We start from the raw sequence: 24,677 nt of genomic DNA on the forward strand, positions 1-24,677 counted from the left end.
TGACCCATAACACAATTTTTTTCATAACACAATTTATATGGCTTTTTAGAAACAGCATAGTCCATCACTTAACATTAAACAGCATTAATTGACGGAAGCTTTATTTTAGTCACCATAATAACCATGAGTAATTAATGAGTGACTTAATACACTATATCTGGCACAACAGATGAGCCAGGTCTCAAATCTCCCTAGTGTGAGCCCATTTCTCAACCACCCATCTTAAAACTAAAAACCTGAAAGTTAACCCAGCCAAACTGTCTGCCTTCAGAAAGGTAAAATATTATTGTTCTCATTCACCCATCGTACTCTTGCTACAAACTCTTGAGAATTAGAATTAAAAACATGTATTTTAATTTTTCATGCTAAATGACCTTTTGTGCATCCAGTGGGTGCCTTGGCTTGAAACACTGCTCTAATGCACCACCTGGAAATTGTAGCAGAGGACAAATACTTTTCTTCCAACATGCTAATTTTGTATGCTATAAATTATTCTACTTTTTAAATTACCAAACATGTGATTAAATACTGTTTAGAATACTAATATACTCACCTTTATTCATTAAGAATAAACACTATTTTTTTAAATGTCAACAAATGATCTTCATCCTCTGGAAACTTCAGAGAAAACCATTCTATATTAACTAGAAACGTCCTTTAACAATTACTCAGTATCCTGTGATCTTTCAAAAACTGAGCTGGGCATCCCATCTTTTAGGACTGACATACACACAGCTTTCTCTAAAATTAAAAAATGTTTTGCTTGTTAACGAAGAGAGAATATTTGATGGGGCAAATCTGCGTCTCAGAGAGATTTCCTTTAAAATTCACGTAAAACAAAATCACCTCCTTTCTGAAACAGTGAAATAATGTTATTGTATGGAATGGGAAAAAAAGCAATCATCATTGTAGAGATAATTAAAGTACCTTGGATTTCCAAACATTCTTAACTCAATACATGGCATAATGAGCATGTTTAGTAAAAGTTGGATTTGGCCCTGAGCTCAAAACTTAATTATCCCAAGCTTAAGCCCTTACTCATTGATCATCCTCTGATTTCAATTCTGAAAAAATACATTTCAACTGGAATTAGTTTCTCTAGAAACACTCCTAAAATGCATATATTATTCAGCATTTGAAACAACATGGAAGTATCTGTTTCAGCAAGCATGAGCATGCCATGTAAATTTTATTTTTCTAATTATTAGTAGGTTAGAGAATATAGCCCCTGACTGCTTTTCTCTAGAAAAATGTCACATAAACCAAAGATTCTAACAGATACTCAACTCTTTACTTAATTACATTGAAACTGCTTAAGAACACCAAATAAAGTTTCACTGTCATTTAAATCACAGCTACTTTATCCATTTTTTTTAAAAAGGAAGGGTTGGATCACTGTAGAGATAACTTATACATTCTTAGAAACATCTTTGTAGCATTGTGCTATTCAAGAAAAGGCTATATTGACTCGTGTTCTTGTGAGGGTTATTTTATTTTTTTATTTTTTTAAAAGATTTTATTTATTTATTCATGAGTGACACAAAGAGAGAGAGAGAGAGAGAGAGAGAGAGGCAGAGACACAGGCAGAGGGAGAAGCAGGCTCCATGCAGGGAGCCCGATGTGGGACTTGATCCAGGGTCTCCAGGATCACGCCCTAGGCCAAAGGCAGGCGCCAAACCGCTGAGCCACCCAGGGATCCCCTGGTTATTTTATTTTTAGCAAGAGACGTTACGAATATTTTTTATATTTATATAATATCTCTCAGACAAAGCTTATGAGAAAACTTTGGAAACAACATCTTGCTTTATTTCTCGATATTCACAGGTGGAAAGAAAAAATTAAATCACACAGTATTTGGTACATGAGAGAAATGAGGCAATAAGAAGCAATGCAAATTACTGAAGATAGCTTATGGTTCCTCCTCTTATAATACAATAAAGTTTTCCCTTGATAATTGGGGTCTGAAGATGTAAAATAACATTATGTCACAGGGCAAGGGAGGAACAGAACCAGAAATAGAAGCTCAGTGTTCCACGGGGCTGAAACATGACTGCTGCTACATACAGGATGTACTAAAGATCCCTACTGAAAATGTCTCTGCCCTCAAGTCTTCAAACTCTACCATAATACCATTATTTTTTTAATTGAGCATCTGATCCCCATGGAGTCTTTTTTTAAAGGATAACTCCTCCTCTGGGGATAGATTATGCAGCAGCCTCCTCTACTTGCTCCTCTGTTCCTCATTATAATGAATAATGTATCTATTCATATCTTACATTGATAGGACACATTAGCATTTACCAAACATGTTAACCTATATCATCTCATTTAATCTACACAATCCTATGTGCTATTATGTTTCCATTTTCGAAATGAGCAATTTAAAGACTGAGAGAGCCTACACTGCCAAGCAAAGTTCCCGGTCTCTCTTTATCATGTGACATTACACTTTCAGCATTCCATCAGTTCAATAAACACTAGAGTCCCTATCATGTGCCAGCAACGGGACATGGAATCATCAATGAACTTAGGCTTGCTCCCTCCGGCCAGAGACGTTGGGCAGATCCCTTGGCATCTAAGACAAGGGTAGCAATATCAGCCCTACCTAATTCTCCAAGTAGAATAAAGCAATATAATTAATGTGGAAGTGATTTGAAAACTCCAAAGAGAGGGATCCCTGGGTGGCGCAGCGGTTTGGCGCCTGCCTTTGGCCCAGGGCGCGATCCTGGAGACCCGGGATCGAATCCCACGTCGGGCTGCCGGTGCATGGAGCCTGCTTCTCCCTCTGCCTGTGTCTCTGCCTCTCTCTCTCTCTCTGTGACTATCATAAATAAATAAAAATTAAAAAAAAAGAAAACTCCAAAGAGAGCTAAACGAACTGGAGGTGTTGCTATTTGCACCTTCCTGGAAATGAGGGTGTCAGGTTGCCTTCAACTTGATAAAAGTAAAGGGCTGCAGAAGGTTCTACCTGTCTGATAATAGATCTATTAAGGGACAAGGGAAGGAGGATCAGCAAGAGCAAACTTCCTTCCAGACATGATGAAACCTAAGTTCTCCATTGGGTGAATGATCTCTAGATGCTAAAACGGCATGAGGACGGGGGCTCTGAAGTACATCTGTACAAAGCCGAAGATAACAGCAGAGTTGAGCAGAAACACCATAGGATTTAAAGGTAGTGAAGAGAAGACCTAAAGGTTTTAGAGATGGTTCAGATCTGAAGGAACTGCCAAATTTAGTATTTACAATTCAAAGCTAATACCACACCAGGAAATAAAAGGGGACACTTGTTTGATTCATGGTGGTTCATCAATTGTAAGATTCGTTTTCTTTTTTTTTTTTACATTTTTACATCTCTACAGTTGGAATGAATAAATACAGTGGCATATCATACCGTCTATAGCTGTCTTTCTTACAAATATGTCAAATAACAGTGCATCTTAAAATTGATGGTACATTAAAATCAGTTAATTAGTACAGGATATTTTCAATGACCTGTTTTGAAGCCTGTTCAAAGGGGTGCTTTCCAGTCATTCAGAGTAACCATTCTGTCTTACCTGCATAGGACTTTCAATGGACACACTCTGTTCAGCCTCAGGGTTAACCTTCCCTCCACACTCCAGGCCAGTGGGTTTTTACAAATCTAGATTAACTGCAGGAAGTAGCAGCCAGTTTTCCTATCCAGTGGCAGTGGCTGGGATCAAATCACATCAGCTCCCTGTTCTTGAGTCCTCTAATTGGCCTCCCTTAAAACTGACTTGCCTTCTTTTTGAAGTTTTGTGCAGTGCAAAGCTTCCATTATAGCCCTGTCTGTCTCTGCTTCAAGAACAACATTCCAATGCTGAGTTCTAAGAAACACACTCAGGGTTGTGAATATCATGGCTCCTTTGCCCACCAATGATGTGGTTCTAGCTCTTTCTCATCCTTCTCTGTCAAAGTTCACCCTACCCTTCTTCTGATCACAACAGAAAATTCACAGAAGCCTACCTCACCTCATGATCTACTTTCAGTAGCAATTTCTATAGCAAAAGAAAGAGTCATCTCCAAATCTTACAATCTGGACCCATCACAATGCAATACAATTCTATGCCACCCCATGCATTTGTCATATAACAGACACCTGTCATAAAGCATGTAACCCTGTTTGGTCTGACATAAAAAGCTTGTATAAAATAAGATATTTAAAGTAAAGAAAAGAGAACCTCTAAATCTCAGGAAGAATCCAAAGGAAATGCACCAATAAGTCATAAGAAAGAAAGAAAGAAAGAAAGAAAGAAAGAAAGAAAGAAAGAAAGAAAGAAAGAAAGAAATGTTAACCACATGTAGAACTACGTGGGAAAGTCTTTGTAAAGAACAACTAGGAATTGCTTTGTCTTTTCATATGAAAATCATTTCTAACACCATATTATAACTATCAAGTTAGTTGATGCCAGACCACAACACTGTCACACACACACACACACACACACGTACACACTATCCTTTCTAAGAGGCTTAGACTGTGAATGAAAAATACAGTTTCAAATCGAAAACAATTTAAGCGAATATAATCAATTACTTTACTCCCCGGGGCCTCGTTTCTTTTTTTTTCCCCCCTTTTCAAAGCTTAATTCCCCACTGCTTTCATAAGCCAAATTCCAAAGGCCTCTCCTTGGAATCCTACCTGAGACCAAACTGTGAATTTATTATCAAAATTCAACCCCAGTGCATTTCCTTGCACAGAAGAAATAGTACATGAATTTCACAGAAAACCAGATTCTTCATAATTTTATCTTGTATTTGTTATGCTATTTAAAGATATCCCACAGGAAAAACCTCCCTAAAGACCAGTTAAACAAGAGACAAATAACCAGTCAAGATATTCCTTGATAAGATCCTTAAAAATTATCTTTAATTGATGCCAAATATGAACAGATCATAAAGTGACAGAAGCAAGTAAAATTGCATAGATGAAAACTATGCGCTTCAGTTAGGTTCTCAATTCATAACATTCAATGTCCTCTACCTGACATATTAAACAGTTAGGGCAGGGGAAATGCACAGCAGGTGAAAATGAGACACATCCTTAACTCAAGGTGTAAGCAACTGGCAAACTCAAGAAATAAAGTAGTGCTTTTTCAGCTTCAATGGTTTGTTGTCCTGATGGTGCACTTTAAATTAATACTACTCAATTTTTAGTTTTTAACCTTGGTAATACCGTATCTTTAATGTTAGAGGTATGTCATATAGAGTCCATGCTGTTGGCTTATGGCTGCTGCCTAAACAGCTCCCAGACAGTGCACTGAAGAGAAGAAAGGTGTTTCTGCAGGTTTTGGAGAGGAGACAACTTTTGACCTGAAATATTTTGCAAGGGGTCTTTTGTGTTTTGTTTTCTTTTCCTTCCTCACACCATTTCTTCTTCTTCTCTGATTATGGTACAAAACTCTTCTATACTCTGTGAAGTCTCATGTCATAAAAAGTAAACTCCTAGTTAACTCCTACATAAAAATCACTAGGACGAGGGCTAATCTCCTTAAAGCTAATAGTCCTGAGGTCTGCAGGGCCTTACCCCTTACATACACATTGGATTTCCCAAGAAAGCCCGTAGTCGTTTTGCCTGAGCAAAGAGACTGGCATTTGATCCCAAGACTTCTGAGACTTACACCTAAACCCTGAATGAGTTTGCACAGTGACCCAAGGTAATGGAACAGTTTTGGTTAACAATTCAGCTCCTGTCCGCGTCTTACAAAAATGATAAGTAGTGTACATTCTTCTGAAGTTTACCTGAGTCATGCTGAACATGTTCGCGTATACCCTGAAATTCCATGATATAAATACAAGTATTAATATGCCACGTGGTGAATAAGAGGCCACCTCCTGAGATTGCAATTCAACTTGGGTTGTGTCTGGTTTAAAAATGTTTATTTGTTTGTCTTCTTGAAAGGAACATAAACATGGAAAGACTTCATCTTTTCTTGACAAAACGGGGAGGTAAAATGGCTGTTTGGCAGTTTATATTCTTTCTAACAATTCTATACTATGGATGGTTACCACCCACCAATTCTCACCTCTCCCAGGAATGAGTCGTCCCTGGAAGAAAATGGGGAACTGCCTTCTGCTGATGTGCTCTTCTTCCTTTTTGTTCAAGGCAATCTACCAAACAAGGAATTCAATTGTAAAATTGTTAAAAAGTATGCGTTTGAGGTCTCCTATACTAAATGGGAGGTTCAAGAAACTATTTTTACTGACTCTTCAGATGTTAACTAATTTGAAAAATCTGTAACTCTACACAACATAAAGAAGACCTTTTGTGGACTAAACCAAATTTCTACTTAAAGAAATCTGCTCACTCACCATTTACATGTTGGTCTCTTTGTTTTATTTATTCTCAAGTGAGATTTAAAGATTAATAATCTCAAGATTATGTCACCTGTGCTTTGGTTCTACCACAGTGGAATCTAAACCTGTTGTACAATTTCATTTTAGAGAAATGACTATCAGATATATTCCAAAAGAATATGCCATCGGTTCCTTTGATTTTGCTAGGCTAACTCACTAACACACTCCCAATGAACTGCTTTAACTGGTAATCAGTACTCAATTCTCAAGGGTGGAGTGAGGGAGGGCTGTGCACAGATGGGGAAGGGGAGATGCAAAAACAAAAAGCTTTCCTGGCTACAATCTGTCTTCTCTAAATCTGAGGACAGAGGGAATTAATGTCTTTGGTCTCTCAAATTCAGATCACTTGAGGTGAGTTAACCACTTCAGAGATGCTGGGATGGCTAACAGCCCTGGTGGGACCCAACCCTTCCACTTGCCACCCTATTGAACTAGGGCCCTGAAACACTGGAAGAGCTGAGCTATGGATATTAGCATGTCAGAAGTCAGAAGTCTCTCCTTCTGGAGAAAACAAGTATTCAGGACATGAGCCATTAAAGCTCAGAATCAAGGAAGGGGATTCAAAGGTAAAGAGCCCAGTAAAATAAATAAAAGGAAGTAAACCAAAAGATAGTCATTCCTTAATAGGCAGTTTTGTTTAAGTGCACCCTCAGGTCTACAAAAACATTTCAGCACATTACAGTGCAAAGGGTAAGAGCTTTGTCAAACTTCGCATGCCTATGCTACACAGATAGTCCCTGTACTCCATTCCTACTGACTTGGTTTCAATGAGCCACAGATGGAAACGCAGCATTCATTTCCCCCCTACCACCCAAATTTATAACAACTCATCCCTGATCCCAGGCTGACAGGCTCATGTATGCAACACTTTTTCCTGTAACACATGCAGAAGAATCCCAGTCCAGCAAATCTATGAGAGGTATACCAGGTAGCCAAAGCCAGTCTTATCAGTCTTGGTCCCATTTTCTCATCCTCTGACCCATCCATCCCATAGTACTGAGTGGATTATTGCTGTTGACGGAGTGCAGCGTTTCAAGTTCTGTGTGTCCTAGACCTCAAAGTCTAAATAAAATATCAAGATACCCCCAGAAATTTAGGGGAGGTTGGCTTTTTTTCCCAACTGGAGACTTTTAAGCAGGTAGGTAGGAGAGGAATAGCCAGGATGAGTCAAGGTTCAAAAGAGAAGGAAACATCACAGGGGAGGGTTTAATGCCCTGTGGTCAGATGCTGTTCAATCCTTGGCCCCATGTCTTCCATGATGTTACATCAGTATTACAGATTCACAAACCACACAGGAAAATAAAATATCCATGTTCTTTCTTTCAACTGAGTCAGCCAGCCTGGGTGTTACTCTAGCTTCTTGATTTATTGCCTCACTGCTAGTTCTAGGATAAGGTGGGGGAAGGGATGGAAGTAACAGGGAAGATTTCCAGAAGAATCAGGACAGGAATGTAAGGTAGGCAGCAGCAGGTAGCCACATGCTAAGTGCAGAATGAAGATTCCCCACCTCGGTGTCCTTAAAAAGGCTGTGAGTGCCTCTCCATTGGTGGACAGCTGCTGGGCCCCAGGGGCCTATGTTATGTGGCTCTGTTTCAGCTAGACCCAGGGTCCCCACCATTCTCTGGGTTGGGAGCCTAGGGCAGCAGAAGTTAGATGCTCAGCCTGTGAAGTGACTGCCAGGTAGGAAGATCATAGGAGCATCACAGAAAATATCTGAAGGGAGTAGGTCAGGAGGGAAGACCCAGAAAAGGTTATTAGGAATTCAGTGTTCCCACATCCACACTGATGCCTGAAAAGATCAGACAATCAGAGATTTGCAGAGTCCTGTTGCTAACAGAGGAGAAATAAGGAACTTTGCAAGGAATGCTACACTGGACCTGAGGAAGCCTTGCATGTCCAGAGTGGCCCTCCACAGGAAACAAATTCCCAAAAACTTTCTATTGCCTTCTGGTGGAGGAGAGGGAAAAAACAAGTTCCTGGTTCATGTCCACTTCGAAGATGGGTCTCAGGTCCCAGATCAGGCTGCCAAAGGGACCAAGTCCAGTGGATGGCCAGAGAGACAGCACCCTCCTGGATCTCTCCTCTCCCGCGTTTAGGATGGTGTGGTCTTCTCACAGTGGTGAAGTGAGACAGGGAGGGTGGAAAAAGCAAAAGCAAAATATCTGTGCCTCAACTCTTCCTCCCTTTTGTTACGTAACTTCTCGCTGTATTAATGGAGGCACTTTCTACAGTTCACTGTGGGTACAGGATAAAGGCACTAAGCAACTATTAAATCAATTGGTTGAGTTTCTTCAGGGAGCCTCAAGGGGAGGGCTGAAGTCTCTACAGACTTCAAATCATGACTGCAAAAGAAATCAGCTCTGCTTTGGATGCATACAAGAGATAAACATGTTCATTTACATCCTAAGAATGCACCAAAAAACATGCAGTATTGCACCTTTTTTGTTTGTTTTGCTTGTGTTTATTTTTAGCTAGAAAGAATATTTGTTCTTAGGTGTTGCTATATATACCTTGATGACTTACTTAGGTTTCCACATAGCTTCCCTTTAAGGGATGGGCATATTGGTCCTCTCTCTGCCTACACCTGCACAGAAACCTGACATTTCCCTGAGCAAAGGCAGGAAAATCAACTGAGTGTCCCCCCACCCCCCACCCCCCACTATTTCTTTGGGCCCTTCATCCCACAAACTTGTAATTTTTATGATTTTAAATTTTCTTTTTTACTGAAATCATGCATTAATTAATTCAAGGTACACTTTAGTCAAATAGGCCATAATGCTGAATAAGAGAACATGCTTTGAGCTCCAAAAAGTTATTGTTCCCATCTGACTAACATATGCACTTAAATACAGTACTTTATTTACTAATAAAATAGTTAATAAATGAAGGAGTGCACTTTTGGTGAATGCAAATGAAAAAGGATCTATTTCTAGAAGAGTTGATTCCAACGTAAGCTTATCCTCTATTGTCTGAGTTAACGTTCTTGGCATGCGATTATAAAATAAATATGATCAGATTCAAACATGCTTACATTTAGCTCCACTTGTGCTCTCTTGCAATAAGGAAGCAAAGGTTTTACATCCAGTTCTGGAGGCCAGGGGTCAGGGTTCAGGACTGGTGAGAAAAGACCTGTGTTTGGCTCACCTGCAGTTGAAAACTTAGCAGCACTGCAGATGAATCAATTAATATAATTCAGTTATCTTTTAATAGAGAAATCTCTATTTCTTAGAGTATAGTTTGAATAGTTTGGATTAGAAGGGGAATGGGGCAGAGGGAAAATCCCTACAGACCAGGACCAATATCAGATTTATAAGGTGCTTTATGAACCAGTCTTAAATAATTTTGCGTGTGTGTGTGTGTGTGTGTGTTCACCTTGTAATATACAGTTCAGTTGATCAAAATAAAAACAACATTTGTTCATTGCCCATTTTGGCTGATATGTCATGTTACGTATAATACATCAGATGCACTATTTTAAAAGTGCTGTGCATTTTGCAAAAGTTTTATAATGGAGTCCCATGCAAATTTAAATTTTATATTTCTAAGTGATCATCTGGTTTTTAGTTCAAAGAAAAAAGTTAAAGAAGCCAAAGGATTAAAAATCTCTCAGTATAAGGAAGCATATGAATCTAATTTTACCTAGACTAGCTCATGGACTGAATTGTTTTAAACCAGTTTTAGAAAATACACTTTCTTTTCTCATTTTTTAATAAAATGAAAATAGTTTCTTTTTTTCCTGAATCTTGAAAGCTTCTGGTTCCCCATCTCCAAAATCCGCAATGCAACAATGCATTGACAGTTAAATAGAACATACAGAGACTATTTAGTAAAGTATCTACAAACAGCGACGTGGGTCACTAGAGTTTTTGTTCTTTTGTTTTTGTTTTGTTTTGTTTTTGTTTTTGTTTTAAGTCTTTCAAGCTGCTAAGTGGGCCTTTTTTTGTTAGTTTGCTTGGCTTTTTAAACATCGGTCAGTAGCTTGCTCTTATTAACGCAGTTTTGGTTAGCTGTGGTGCAATTGCCAGTTCTGATATTGGCCTGTCTATAATGGGCTATGCTATTATTCATATCCTCTTCGATCTCCATGTACTCAGATTTGCTGATAGTAGAGGAACTGCGCCGACTGAGGTCACTGTCAGAGGCTAAGTTAGGGGAGCTAACGTGGAGCAACTGAGCCTGCTCTTCCCCCTCAGTTTCTCGGTGGTAGAAATAGTTGAAATTGGACACAATGACAGGTACGGGCAGGGCAATTGTCAGCACACCAGCGATGGCACACAAGGAGCCCACGATCTTGCCTCCAATTGTCACAGGGTACATGTCACCGTATCCTACAGTGGTCATGGACACCACCGCCCACCAGAAAGCATCGGGGATACTGGAGAAGTGCGACTCAGCTTCTTCCGCCTCGGCAAAGTACACTGCGCTAGAAAACAGTATGACCCCAATGAAGAGGAAAAAGATAAGCAGCCCTAGCTCTCTCATACTAGCCTTAAGGGTCTGGCCCAGGATCTGGAGGCCCTTAGAGTGGCGGGAGAGTTTGAAGATTCTAAAAACCCTTACCAACCGGATGACCCTGAGGATGGCCAGCGAAGTGGCCTGCTCACCCTTCTGGTTCCCCTCCTGCTCGGCTATCTCGGTGCCTAGGGTGATGAAATAGGGGATGATGGCCACAATGTCGATGAAGTTCATGATGTTTTTGAAGAAGTCTGTCTTGCTGGGGCAGGCGAAGAAGCGCACCACCAGCTCAAAGGAGAACCAGATGATGCACAGGGTCTCCACGATGAAGAAGGGGTCCGTGAAGATGTTGGAATTGTAGATAACCGTGGTGTTGTCGATGCGGTGCACGGTGCCCGTGAAGTCCTTGTCATCCTTCAGCTCAGGTAGAGTCTCCAGGCAAAAGATGACGATGGAGATGAGGATGACCATGACGGAGACGATGGCGATGACCCGGGCTGGCCCGGAGCTCTCAGGGTACTCGAAGAGCAGCCACACCTGGCGCTGGTACTCCTTCTCGGGCAGGGGGCGCTCCTCCTCCTTGATGAAGCCCTCGTCCTCCCGGAACTTCTCCATGGCCTCCTCGCCCAGCTCGTAAAATTTGATCTCCTCGGAGAACATGTCCAGGGGCACGTTGACCGGCCTCCGCAGGCGGCCCCCGGACTGGTAGTAGTAGAGGATGGCGTCGAAGCTGGGCCGGTTGCGGTCGAAGAAGTACTCGTTCCGCAGGGGGTCGAAGTAGCGCATGCGTTTCTTAGGGTTGCCCAGCAGCGTGTTGGGGAACTGCGCCAGGGTCTTGAGCTGCGTTTCGAAGCGCAGCCCGGAGATGTTGATCACCACGCGCTCGCAGCACTCGTGGTCGTCGTGCTCGGCCGGCCGGGTGTAGCTGCCATCCTGGGGGTGGCCCGGGGCGGCCGAAGCCTCATCCACGTTCTCTCCAGACATCACCGTCATGGTGGAAGCAGGGCGCAGGGGTGAGTGATCAGGAGAGGGCCGGGGGTGGGAAGCAGCAGCAGAGGAGGGGTGGGGGTGGGGGGGACCCAAGCGCCCCCCCCACCGGAGTGCGCAGCTCCCCCACGCTCAGGAGGAGGGGCTTCAGAGCCAGCAGGTGGAGCGATCTGTGACTTCGCTTCTCCTTACCTTCCCCTCCACCCTGCCTTTTACTCAGTTTGGAATCCCCCCTCGCCTGAGGCCCCGGTGCAGCTTTTTTGCCAAGGGGTGGGATGAGTGTGTGTGTGGGGGGGGGGGGGGAGGTTGGTTGGTATTTCTTCCTGCTCGGAGGTGCCTTAACGCAGTGCCGTTCTAGCCGACCGGGCCATCGCTTCGGGGGTCACCCTGGCCTCCCCTCCCCTCCGTGAGCCCTCCTAGGACCGGGTGCAGAGCCAGCGCAGCAGATCCCCTCGCCTGTCACCCCTCTGCTCCTCCTCGGCTCTCCCCCCTCCTACCCCTCTTCGCCTGCCGCCTTCTAAGCTCCCACCAGGGCGATCGATGGACGCTGCAGAGAAATAGAAAGTGATACGGGGGTAGAAAATCAGAAGCATTCAGATGGGACGGACCTACAGACACCGAAGAGCACAGACCTCTAGCTTTTTTAGAAAGCACTGGACTTTTGCGAGGGGTAGCACATACACGCAGACAGACACACAGAGACACCCGGAAATCCAAGTTTGGGCTCTTCCATCCCACTTTCCCCAGTGCCCAACAGCCGATCTGTTTACAACTTCGTTAAACTAAAGATCGGGAAAGCGCCAAAGACGCCGGGGGAGTTCCAGGTCCCAGGCAGTATCCCCACAGCCCCGGCCTCCCCACCCCGCACCCCGACCCCCACTGCTGCAGCCCCGGACTGGGGAGCCCCCTACCTGGCCGGCCGGCTTGGCGCAGGGGCGGCGCTGAGTCGGCGGAGCGCCCGAGTGGGAATGCGGCAGGTCGCCTTTGCAGCACCGGGGCGGGAGCGGCAGCCCCAGCCGCGGCAGCATCCGAGAGGCGCCGGGGCAAAGTCGCAGCCCTCGCCTCCTCGTCCTACGCCCGATCAGTGGGACAGCCGAGCGAGCGAGGCGCTACGGAGGAAATGTCCGCTCCCTACCCCCATTCTCACCGGTTGCCAGCAACCTAGAGACGCCGTCCTCTCGCTGGTGCAGGGAGTTCCGGAGGATGCGGGGCGGAAAAGCAAAATGCCACCCTCTCCGGAGGCTCGGAAGCAAATGACGAGAAACAGCACTCTCGCCCCCTCCTAACACTGTGGGAGCCCTCGATTCGATCCTGAAGGAGGCGGGCGAGCAAGAGCCTGGATCTACATGGCTCGCGGATCCCCTCCGCCTCCCGCACTCCAGCGTGGACCTCGCCGAGGCTGAGTGGCGCGCCGGGAGCCGTTAGGAGCTCCGAGTGGGGCAGGGTGCGTGCGGCAGCGGGTCCGCTCGGTCCATTTCTGGGCGCTGCAAGATCAGCAGAAACCTGAGAAAGCGCCTGGAATGCGGAGCAGCGATTGGCCCACTCGGGCGTGGGTTGGGGAGGGCGGGGGAGGGCAGGAGCGAGGAGGTAGATGGAAAATATGAGGGGGTGGCTCGGCAGAGGGGGGTTGTCATTCAGTTCCCACCCTTGCCAACACAGCTTTTTCCTTCTCCTGCCAGAAAAGTCGACCACCAATCTACTTGCCTTATGGTGCACAGACCCGCACACGCACGCTCCCTGGTCGCGACCTTCCCCGGGAATTGCCCACTGGAAATGGTCAGGTCCGACGCAATGCAGGCGGCGGTGCTCCTGGCAAAACTCCTCGGATGGGTTTGCGTTTGTGCAGTCCCACGATAATAGGCTTCTGCCGCCATGCTCTGCATGCCATCCTGCCCCTCCCGCAGGGGTCTCTCTGCAGGGGTGACCTAGCTTGTCTCCGCCGTTCTGGGAGAGATGTGTACTTTGGGGAGAGCTCTGCAGTTTAGGATCACCCGGGTTTGTTCTATGTACTGTTACGGCAAGACGGTGGTGCTAGAACTCTGTCCCTCCTTGACCTAGGATGGGAGTTGGAAGTTTTCTTACGGTCAGATTATTTTGAAATACGGAGAATGCGATTTGTGGGCAACCAAAGGCTTCGTGGGTTTGTGGGGTTGTCTGCCAACTTGGTGCTAATTGGGACGAATCTGAGAAGCAAGTCGCCTGCCCACCTCCCACCTACGTCCCTCCTCCCGCGGGCCCTTTTTCTCGGCCTAGGGCCTCCACAGAGCCACTTGCGAGGCTTGCAACTTCTTCAGGAAAGGGTCGGTACAGAGGCGCAGGGCAGCAGGAGCCGGGGGCGTGCGCCGTGCACTCGGAGTGCGGCTGCAGCTGCTCCCCCAGAGGCGCTGCGCGTTGGCGCCCGCAGCGCGCCAGAAGGCAGCCAGCAGCTCTGGTACTTCTGCTACGGAGTCTCCAAGGAGGATGCAAGAATCCGGAGTCGCCTCTGATTGGTTCCCCTGCTGCATCGGGACCACCCTTCCCACCACCGCGGATCGCGTTGCTTCCCGCCTACACCAGCCACCACTTTAATCAAAGCCAAGGATTGTATCCTCCCCACTCTATTGTGGCTAGTGGAAAGCAGGGGCCTGTGCGGGGTTGCGCAGGCACTGCAAGGATCCTGGGTACGGAACTAGTTAAATCCCTCCTCCAGATTCAGACTCTAGCATTCCTTTCAGAAAAAGAAAAGTACTTGTTCGCTCCACTCCTCCAGATCCATATCCTCAGCTTTTCTTTTACGAACAGTGAGTTCTCCTAAATTCTTCCGTCCCATATTAAACGCTGCCCTTTCCCCACCTTCCACACACAATATTCCTGCATCCTACTCACTCCAGGGTTCCCTGCCTTTCTGCACTACTGTTCTATTACACGGAGGGAGGGAGGGAGGGAGGGAGGGAGGGAGGGAGGGAGGGAGGGAGGGAGGAAGGGAGGAAAGAAGGAAGGAAGGAAGGAAGGAAGGAAGGAAGGAAGGAAGGAAGGAAGGAAGGAAGGAAGGAAGGAAGGAAGGAAGGAGCTATGCACTGAAATGCTGTCAAGTTCCCTGTTTCTGCTGTTCCTGCTGTGGCTGTTACAGCCCCATGGGACATGGGGCTACTAGACGGGATGAACATTTTCTGACCATGTCCCAGCCACCCGGCTTCTGTACCTCCCTCTGCTGGTAGCCCCCTTCCTCCTTTTAAATGTCTCTAAGACTGTTATCTCCCTAGCATCATTTGGATTCCACTTGTCCCAATTCAACATTTAGAGATTGTCTAACTAGAAGAGGCTTGCAGACTGCATGAGATACCAGGTTCCTAAATTCAGGGTTTTATTAAGAGGCATAATAAAATCCAGAGGTTTACACCATTCCTAGCAGATGTGTTTACAGCAGGACTGGACCTCCAAGGAATTAGAAGAACATTATTGAGCTAGAAACTCATCATTCGTTTCTTTTTTTAGGGGAGGGCAGAGGAAGAGGGAGAGAATCTGAGAATCTTAAACAGACTCCAGAGCCCAAGGGGGGCTCAATTTCACAATCCTGAGATCATGACCTGAGCCAAAATCAAGATTCAGCCGCTTAACTGACTGAGCTATCCAGGCACCCTGGAACTCATCATTCTTGATGCAAACCCACCATTGGTAGGGATCTAAAGAAATGTATTCACTCAAATATTTGCCTCAGTTCTGGCTTTGTGTCATTCCTGTTGCAGCACTATAGATATAGTAGTAACTATGACATGTGAGGTCCCAGAACTCATGGAGCTAACGTTATGGTGGGAGAGACAGACAATAAAAAAATAAACCACACATTACAACTTTAGGCAAGAAAAATAAAGAAAGGGGGCTATGGAGTGACAGATATAGATCTGTATGGATAGGAAGGGCCTTTGCAGAAGTAACATTTGAACAAAGAAATTCAAGAAGAGGGAGAACAAGGAGTAGGAAAAACAGAAACAGAGATGTAAGAGCAAATGCAAAGATTCCAAGGCAAGGACAAGCTTAGCATATTTGGGAAACAAATGAGTACCAGTATGGCTAGAAAAAAGTAGCCAAAGAAGGGTGTCATAGATGGTAGGTCAGAAAAGTAGTCAGAGACCAAATCATGTAGAGCCTTTTAGGGCACTGTAAGAATATTTCATTTAGTAATATAATATGATTTGTCATTTTAAAGGTTATTCTGGCTACTGGAAACAAGGTGTGAGATTGGAGGTTATTAGGTAGCACAGGCAACAATGACTGAAACAAGCAAGGTACAGGTAGGCTTATGAGGAGTGGTTGGAATAGAATTACATTTTGAAAATAAGGATAGCAGGATTTGGGATGTGGGGAAAAGAAACATTTCAAGAACATCTCCTAGGTTTTTAGCCTTAGTAATCAGGTGGATGGTGATGTCATTGACTGGAGGAGTGGGTTGGACAGCTTCTGTCTCACCAGAATGTGAACTACAACAGTCTTGGACCTTGTGTGCCTTGGTTATTACTGTATTGGACAGCTGAAGCCTCTCCTCAGGTTCTCTCCACATTGCAATTCTTCTTGCCCTGTAGCCACTTGCCCTGCCTCAACTGGTGCTGGAACAGCCAGCTGTGCATGGGCAGCAAAATTCTGCCTCCTGAAGTTGACTACACTGCAAGGATTTGGATTTCTCAGGACTGGAAAAAGGTTCAGGTGAATAACACTGCCATTTGGAAGCATTAACTCAATGGACCAGTGGGAACTTGCCCAGTAGGAGATATGAGATATGAGATATGATGAAGCCTGTAGATAAATGCCTTCTCTTTTAATATTTTCAGAGACAAACAATGACATAGTCTAGTGACAGGGCTGCATCTCTTTGTGGCTCATGAAGCAGTTGCGAGCTTGGTAACTTACCACCTTGTATTTATAACCTATCTTCCCCATCTCACTTCCCATTTTCCTTACTCTCATTGCATGGGGATCATACCTTCCATTGAAACATAAGTCTTGTCTTGGGTTCTGTTTTCTAGGGAACCTGAACTGAGGCAGAAAGGAATCCAAACTTCAGTTTGAGACATGTTAACTTTAAGCTATCTGTTAAATATCCAAATGAAGATGTTGAGTAGGAAGTTAGGCATGTGAGTATAGAGTTCAGAGAGAAGGTCTGGGTAGACCAGGGATCAACATGTTGATATTTGGGCTGGATACTTTTTGGTTGTAGAGGACATTTTTGTTTTATTGTCCTTTGAATTTTAAGATGTTTGGCAGCATCCCTGGCCTCTACTCGCTAACTACTAGTATCACTTGGTCCCAGTTATGACAACCAAAAATGTCTCTAGGCATTGCAAATGTCCCCCGAGGGGCAAAATCACCCCTACTAGGAACTATTGGGGTGAATGATAGTTAAGGCTAGAGCACTAGACTAGAGCACTTGGACATGAAGGTAGAAAGAAAAGAGGAAATGTTCAGGGATTGCACTTCAAGATATCCTAATCTTAAGACCTAAAAACATAAGGAAAGCTAATAAAGAATGACTGGTAAAGTAAGCAAACCAGGTTAGTGTAGGTAGGATCTGTCAAAGCAAATGAGTTGATGGGATGAGCACTGGGTGTTATACTATAAGTTGGCAAACCAAACTTCAATTAAAAAAAATATAAATAAATAAGTTTTCCATATTTAAAAAGAAGCAAATGAGTAGTATTTTCAGGGGCTACAGATCAATTTTGTTAAATACTGCTGATCGGGTGAATAGAATGAGGAACTTACCATTGACTATTGGATTTAGAAATTTTGAATTGGTAAGAGTTTGAGAGAGAAGAACTAATGATAGTGGGTAAAATCAACTCTTGAAATTTGGGGATCAATGGGGAAAAAGAAAAATGGAATAGAAGCTGAAGGAAGATAAAGTGTGGCAAGACTTTTTTAAAGATTGAGAGCTATTGCAATATATTTGTATGCTGATGGGAATGATTCAGTAGAAAAGGAAAATTTATTGATGCAGTAGAAAGAGAAAAATTGAAGTGATGTTCTTGAGAAGGCAAAAGGAGAATGGGATCGAAGATCCAAAAGAAGGGATTGGCTTTGGAGAAGGACAGTTAGTCTATAGAAATGAGAGAGAGGAAGCAGAGTTCAGACACAAGGAGTTTAGTAGATGTGGTTGTGAGAATTGGTGGACTTTCACTTATGCAATCAGAAGCAATTTTCTCAGTGAAAGGGAAACAAGATCAACAACTAAAAGTGAGGATGGAAAGGAGGTCTTGAAATATGAGGGAGGAACAGGGAATGTGAAATAACCACCCAAGAGAATAGGAAAGTGAAAGGATTAGGAAACGTAAAAGGATTGCCTGGCAATATCATGGGCTCCGTTGTGGTGAGGCACTATGCATTTCAGTGATCAGTCCCTGAGTATTTGGCATAAACTTGTAAGTAAGTCATAATAGAATTGGTTTTAATGATCTTTTATAGGAAAATGTGAAATTAGTTCAAAATATAGCCTCCTTCTTATGATTGGTCTCCTAAGTGATAGGTAGTGGTAAGGTAAGACATGATATGAGAAGTGGCCTTACCAGGCAAAGATATGCCATGTGAACTCACCTTAGATTCTGCTGAGGCCAGGGTCACAAGCAGAGGAATGGTGGTCTTCATGGTATGAAATATAATGGTAAACAGTAATATAGAACGACTAGCAGACAGGAAGCAAAGTTCAGAAGTTCACCAAGGGTTTAAGGTGACAATAAATGGTATGGGTCCTCTTTTTTGTCAAAATCTTAAAAGGAGATTACACTGGAACAGTTGAAAGCCTCAGTTTTTAAATCAGAGATCAGTTTTAATTCAATCACTCAGATCTTAGACAAGTCACTCCAATCATTTTACTTTTTTTATTTTACATTTTTATCTCCTTATTTGTAAAATGTAGTGTCTATATCATAGGCTGCTGTGAGGGAAAATACAAATCGAGTACTGATCAATAGTGTCTGGCATTGAGTTAAAGTACAATGAAATGCCAACTTCAAGAAAAAGTGGCCAGAAAGGTCAAGAATCATTGTGTTAGACAGATCTTTAATAAATATTCACTGAGAGCAGAGCAGCCCCTAGAAAATTCAAGAATAAGAGAAAAGAACAAATGTAACACCTATCATTCAGAATCCTTACAGCCAACTTTAGTGTTAAACCAAAGCAGAATAGCTAGTGCTAGACATTTCCTACCACAATAAGCAACTAGAAAACTATGTAAAAAAAAAAAAAAAAAAAAAGAAAACTATGTAAAATGTAAAATACAGGATGCAGCACTGAGAAATGGAGTCCAAGTGAGCCTGATGAACTCCCTGAGTTGAGGAGACAGAGACTGCAGTCTAGTGAGGCTGAGCTGAAAGCTATAAGGCAAATTACTGAAAAGGAAGTAGTTACACAGAGAAAAAGCACCAGAAATCTGCAGGGAAGATCAAGTTTAATGAGGTGGGTGGCAAAATATGAAGCCAGAGAAGTTGACAGGAGCCAGGTCATAAAGCTCCTTGATAGTCACTGTAGTTGAGCCCACTGGTTTCCTTTTGAGCCTCCAGTCCTCTGATTTCCTTTGGAGCCTCCAGTCTTCTTCATTCTCTTCAGTGGAATTATCTTACACATAGTCATGTGCCTGAAGAGAAGCCAACTGTTCCAGGCTCTCTCATGAGAAATTGGCCCATGATCTAATCCTAGCCAAAGAGATATGAGGGGGAAGTCCATTGGAGGGCTTCAGGGAAAGACTTCCTCAGAGATAAGAAACAGCTGTAGAAAGACTTTCTTTTCATCTTCTTGATGTCATTTCTGGACGAATCATTACTATATCCATCTTCTTACTAGCCCAAAGGATTAAGCCAACACTGAAGATTTCATTGCAGAAGGAGAAAAAGAATCCAGATCCTGGTGACATCATTGAGCTGCTGAATCAATCAGCCATGAAGCCTTTCTGCTATGGAATTTTCTGTTACAAAATTCAAATTTTTCTTATTGTCAAGTTAGTTTGAGTTGAGCTTGTTCATTAAATATAATTAAAGAATTTCTCATTAAGGATTTTATTTTGTTTTTTTAAGATTTTATTTATTTATTCATGAGAGACACAGAGTCAGAGACATAGGCAGAGAAAGAAGCAAACTCCTTCTGGGGACCCTGATGCAGGACTCAATACCAAGACCCCAGGATCACAACCTGAGCCAAAAGCAGATGCTCAACCACTGAACCACCCAGTGCTCCTAATTAAGAATTTTAAAGAAACTTGCAAAATATTATGGATAAATTTGGAGAAATGGTTTAGATGCAGGAGTTCATGTCAGTCACAACTATTTCTGATAATTGAAGTGGAAACTTAAACCCAAATGGTTTAAATTTAAAAAGATGATTTACTGGCTAAGAAAACCAAGCATGTTGGGAACAGATCTGGAACTTAAGAAAAGGCTATATCTAGCATGCAGAGTTTATGGCCAGGATCTATTTATTTTTCTTTCTCCATTTCCCTTTATGAATGCAAACTCTACTCTCAAGCATGGCTGCCAGGCACACCAGAGACTGTATATTTTGTGTCTTGTAGGAAATAAATCCAATTCTCTGAATGCTCTGAGAGCTTTGGAACTAAGTCTTAGTGACCCTGATTGTCCTGACTGGTGTTGTTACTCATCTTTGAGCCAATCACTGCAACTGGGAAATTGGGATGTGCTGACTGGATTAAAGAAATCAGGGCTTTCCCCTGGAGATAGGATGTGGTTAATCTCACCCAAACTATGTGGTGGGAAATTCCTGAGTGCTAGTGAAAAGGATAAGAGAGAACTGTACGTTAGGGAGACAGGGTGGGAGGTGATAGAGTTAAGAGTGGCTCCCTGGTCTCTGATTTGGGCATCTGGGAGAGAAATGCACATCAGAAAGAGAAGGGAGCACTTCAGGAAGGTCGGTTAATACAAGCGATAGAATGAGATGTAGGTCATTGGTTGTCTTAAAAAAGTAGTTTCCAGGGAGTAGTGGAAACAGATGCCAGATTGTAGTAGTCAAAGAATGAATGGAGTGGGCAAGTGATGTTAGGACAACTAAGCATTCTTTGAAGAATCTTAGAAGTAGAAGGCAAGAGAGAAATAGAGGTAACAGCTAAACGGGATGGCAAGATTGAGGAAACTTTTTTGTCTTTAACGTAGGAGAGATTTGAAAATGCTTAAATGCTAAAGATGACAAGTGAAAAAAACTATAAGGAAGGGTAAAATTGAATATGTAGGCTAGAAATGGGGTAATTAATGGAACAGGATCCCTAGGAATGATGAATAGAGCAATGCAGAGTACAGCTAGAAGTAGTCTTAAGGAAGAGAAAGGGATTTTTTTTTCATTGTGATAGAGTGAAAAGAGGGGAAAACTGATGGAAATGCATTACTGCATCTGTAACAGGGAAGTAAATTCAGGAAACTCAGGGAGATTCCATCTGAGGTTTTCTAGTTTCTTAGTGAAGTAGAAAATGTTACCTACTAATGGACATACAAGGGGAATCCATGAAAGATAGAAGATAGTCTCAAAGACGAGTGGGTTTGGAAAACATATGGAACCCTCCCATTTTGTCACATGTCATCTAGAAGTGCCACAGTCTATGACCATAAAGACCCAATCTTTTTATGGTCAATCATAAATATAATCAGAAGCTAATGACGGGGATAATATATTTCTTAACCGTTGTCCATTAGATCACTTTCCAGTACAGTCAGATCAGACTCCACTTAAGTTTTAATATCAGAATTCATTTTTCCCCAAGTTGTCCCTGTTCTTCTTGTTCATCCCTCTGCCCTCCTTTCAGGACCCTGCTCCATCTTGCCTTTCTTCTATTTTGTCTCTTGTGTCTGAGCCTGTAGTGACCCATGCTTATATGTATCCCAGCAGGGCAATGGGATGACCTCAGAAAGGATCACCTCAAGAAAAGCCAACTTCTCTCTTGCTAATGTTGATCATCTACCATAGTGAACCAAATGTGCTGTTTTGGAAAAGGCCTCCTCTCCCCAGAGATGGGATGGGAAAGGGTAAAGGGACAGCAAGAGCACCTATAGCTGGGTCGCAAGAAAGCATCAAGGCCCAGCTGAGGTCAGAAACCAGGAATTTGCAGAAATGCCAATTTGTGTGTTTGTGTAGGTTTTCTCCCCCCAAAAAGCTTCAGCATCTCAAATGTTATATAGAACAGGAGATTGGCAGTATCGATGTTACAAAGAAGAAGAAGAAGAAGAAGAAGAAGAAGAAGAAGAAGAAGAAGAAGAAGAAGAAGAAGAAGAAGAAGAAGAAGGAGGAGGAGGAGGAGGAGGAGGAGGAGGAGGAGGAGGAGGAGGAGGAGGAGGAGGAGGAGGAGGAGGAGGAGAAGGAGTTGTTAAAATGACATGATGAGATACAAATAGATTAGAACATCAGAACATAGATTATAATTTCTAAACAAAAATATGTATACTGGGAATGTTTACTTCTCAAAACATTCTGTGGTTAAAAAAAAAAATTCTGTGGTAAGAGTGCACTTGCCTGATGGCATAGTGCTTGAAGGCCTCTATTGTCCCATTTTCACCATGTTGCGGCAGACCCAAAAATGTTTTCAGAGGTAAAATTTCCCCTGCTCTAAACATTCCTTTAACCCTATGACTTACCAAATTGCAGTCACAAAACATAATATTCATGAAAGATTGTTGGAAAGACATAAAATATGGACATTTTTTTCCTGAGCCTTACTGTCCAACATGATAGCCACCAGCCACATTCTACAATTAAATGAATTAAAACAAGAGTTAAAATTCAGTTCTTCAGTCCACTGGCCACATGTTCAGTGCTGAATAGCCACCTGGTCACCTGGTCAATCACCTGTGACTGGTGATTGCCATACTGGACAATGCAGATACAGAACATTTCTACCATTGCACAGAGTTCTGTTGGTCGATGTTGCTTTAGGCCTAGTCTCTATAAGGGAAGTCTAGGGTAGCCTAGGCCTAGTGTCTATGAGGGCAGCATGGTTTGTGTACCTCGTACAATTGCTTTTATGCCTTTAGCTTACAATGAGGAACATCCTCAGAAACAACCTATAAATTGTTTTACCACCTATAAATTCATGGTGGTAGCTATGTCAGAACCTTGTGAAGGGTATCATCCACCATATTATATGGTGTCTTCTTTTATAAGAGCCTCTGAAGAGATCTTATTTTCAGCATCAGACTTATGAGAGACTCTTAAACATTGCATTGTGATTCTTAAAGCTGATTCTTTTGCCTTATTGTCTCTAGCAAAATTAGAGCCATATTTGTGGCCTTCTTTCAGCAACCAAATAGGACTCCTGTATTGTGTATGTGTGTCCATGTGTGTCTGTATGCGTGTGTGTGTTCTGCCTTCATTTCCTTTTTTAATTTTTTTAATAATAAATTTATTTTTTATTGGTGTTCAATTTGCCAACATACAGAATAACACCCAGTGCTCATCCCGTCAAGTGCCTCCCTCAGTGCCCGTCACCCATTCACCCCCACCCCCCGCCCTCCTCCCCTTCCACCACCCCTAGTTCATTTCCCAGAGTTAGGAGTCTTTATGTTCTGTCTCCCTTTCTGATATTTCCTACCCATTTCATCTCCCTTCCCTTCTATTCCCTTTCACTATTATTTATATTCCCCAAATGAATGAGAACATATAATGTTTGTCCTTCTCTGATCGACTCATTTCACTCAGCATAATACCCTCCAGTTCCATCTACATTGAAGCAAATGGTGGGTATTTGTCATTTCTAATGGCTGAGTAATATTCCATTGTATACATAAACCACATCTTCTATATCCATTCATCTTTCGATGGACACCGAGTCTGCCTTCATTTCCCTTCACAACTTATGTTATACCTCTGAGTTGCATTACTTTTTAAACTACCTAAATCCTTCCTGCCATGGAAGTAACATAGAAGTAGATAGATACATATATATATGTATATACATATAATGTATATATACATTAATATATATATACATATACATATATACATATATATGTATACATATATATATGTATATACATGCATGGGATTATCTTTCATTTACAATTCAGATGTATGTCCTTGGGTTGAGAACATTAGTAAAAACACAGTCTCTTAAATTTAGCTCCTTAAGCACCCTAACTCCTTGTTTCTGGTATCTTTCTCACCCACCTCTGCACAATGGCCTAAACCACTACTTTGCTGTACATAACAGATCAGTCATAACTGAGATTTCAGTGTCATATGACAAATTTTAAACCTATATCAGAGTATTAGATTTCTGAACACGTGTCCTATTGATAGGTAGTTGTTGCTGGTAGTAATAGACAGAACAAAGATCTGGCCTGTATTGTGGCAATTGTAATGATTTACAGTGTGAATGCAATGTGTTTTTATGAATATTATACAGTTTTTTAAAAGAAAATACAATGATATACAAGCAAAATACTGTTGCTCTGACTTCATACAATGGAAACTTCTAACATGCTACTCTCAATTCTCTCACTGATTAAGTGATATACATTTTATCCACATGCTGCATTAAGGCACAAATAAGTACTATGTTTAATTAACCAGCATAGAGATTGGGATGTCATAAAATTATTGAATTCAGATTTTCCAAACTAATTTTGCTCCTTCTCATGAGAAAAAAATTCTGAATGGATTGCACTTTTCTTCCTTTTATTCCTCATATCAATTAATTCTTTTCAGTACTGAATACTTACTAGCTGTATGTCTTTTTACTGTGGAGAGGCACCAAAAAATGTGTCGTGCATACTCTCAATATACGTATAATCTTCTTTGTTAGAGACAAAACTTATATAAATGTAAAATGACAGCCTCTAAAGGCAGTCAAGTAAGCGGTGCAATCTAACATGTTCCATCAGGACAGCCAGCTGGGCAGT

At 42.7% G+C, this 24,677-nt stretch overlaps 1 protein-coding gene and 1 long non-coding RNA gene across 2 annotated transcripts; one reads left to right on the top strand and one right to left on the bottom strand.

Annotated features, from left to right (window-relative positions):
- Nucleotides 1-4,866: 4,866 nt before the first annotated feature.
- On the bottom strand, nt 4,867-13,950 carry KCNA1 (potassium voltage-gated channel subfamily A member 1). Its single transcript, XM_072799307.1, has 2 exons — nt 12,729-13,950; nt 4,867-12,364 (listed from the first exon to the last, which is right to left on the bottom strand). The coding sequence occupies exon 2, from the start codon at nt 11,821-11,823 to the stop codon at nt 10,336-10,338; it is 1,488 nt and encodes a 495-aa protein (XP_072655408.1). The 5' UTR covers nt 11,824-12,364; nt 12,729-13,950; the 3' UTR covers nt 4,867-10,335.
- An 843-nt stretch (nt 13,951-14,793) lies between these two features.
- Nucleotides 14,794-20,372, top strand: LOC140617610 (uncharacterized). Its single transcript, XR_012017800.1, has 2 exons — nt 14,794-15,471; nt 19,627-20,372. It is a non-coding gene; the product is annotated as an uncharacterized lncRNA (long non-coding RNA).
- Nucleotides 20,373-24,677: the final 4,305 nt, after the last annotated feature.

Source organism: Canis lupus, chromosome 25 (genome assembly GCF_048164855.1).
Source record: "Canis lupus baileyi chromosome 25, mCanLup2.hap1, whole genome shotgun sequence".
Taxonomy (NCBI): domain Eukaryota; kingdom Metazoa; phylum Chordata; class Mammalia; order Carnivora; family Canidae; genus Canis; species Canis lupus.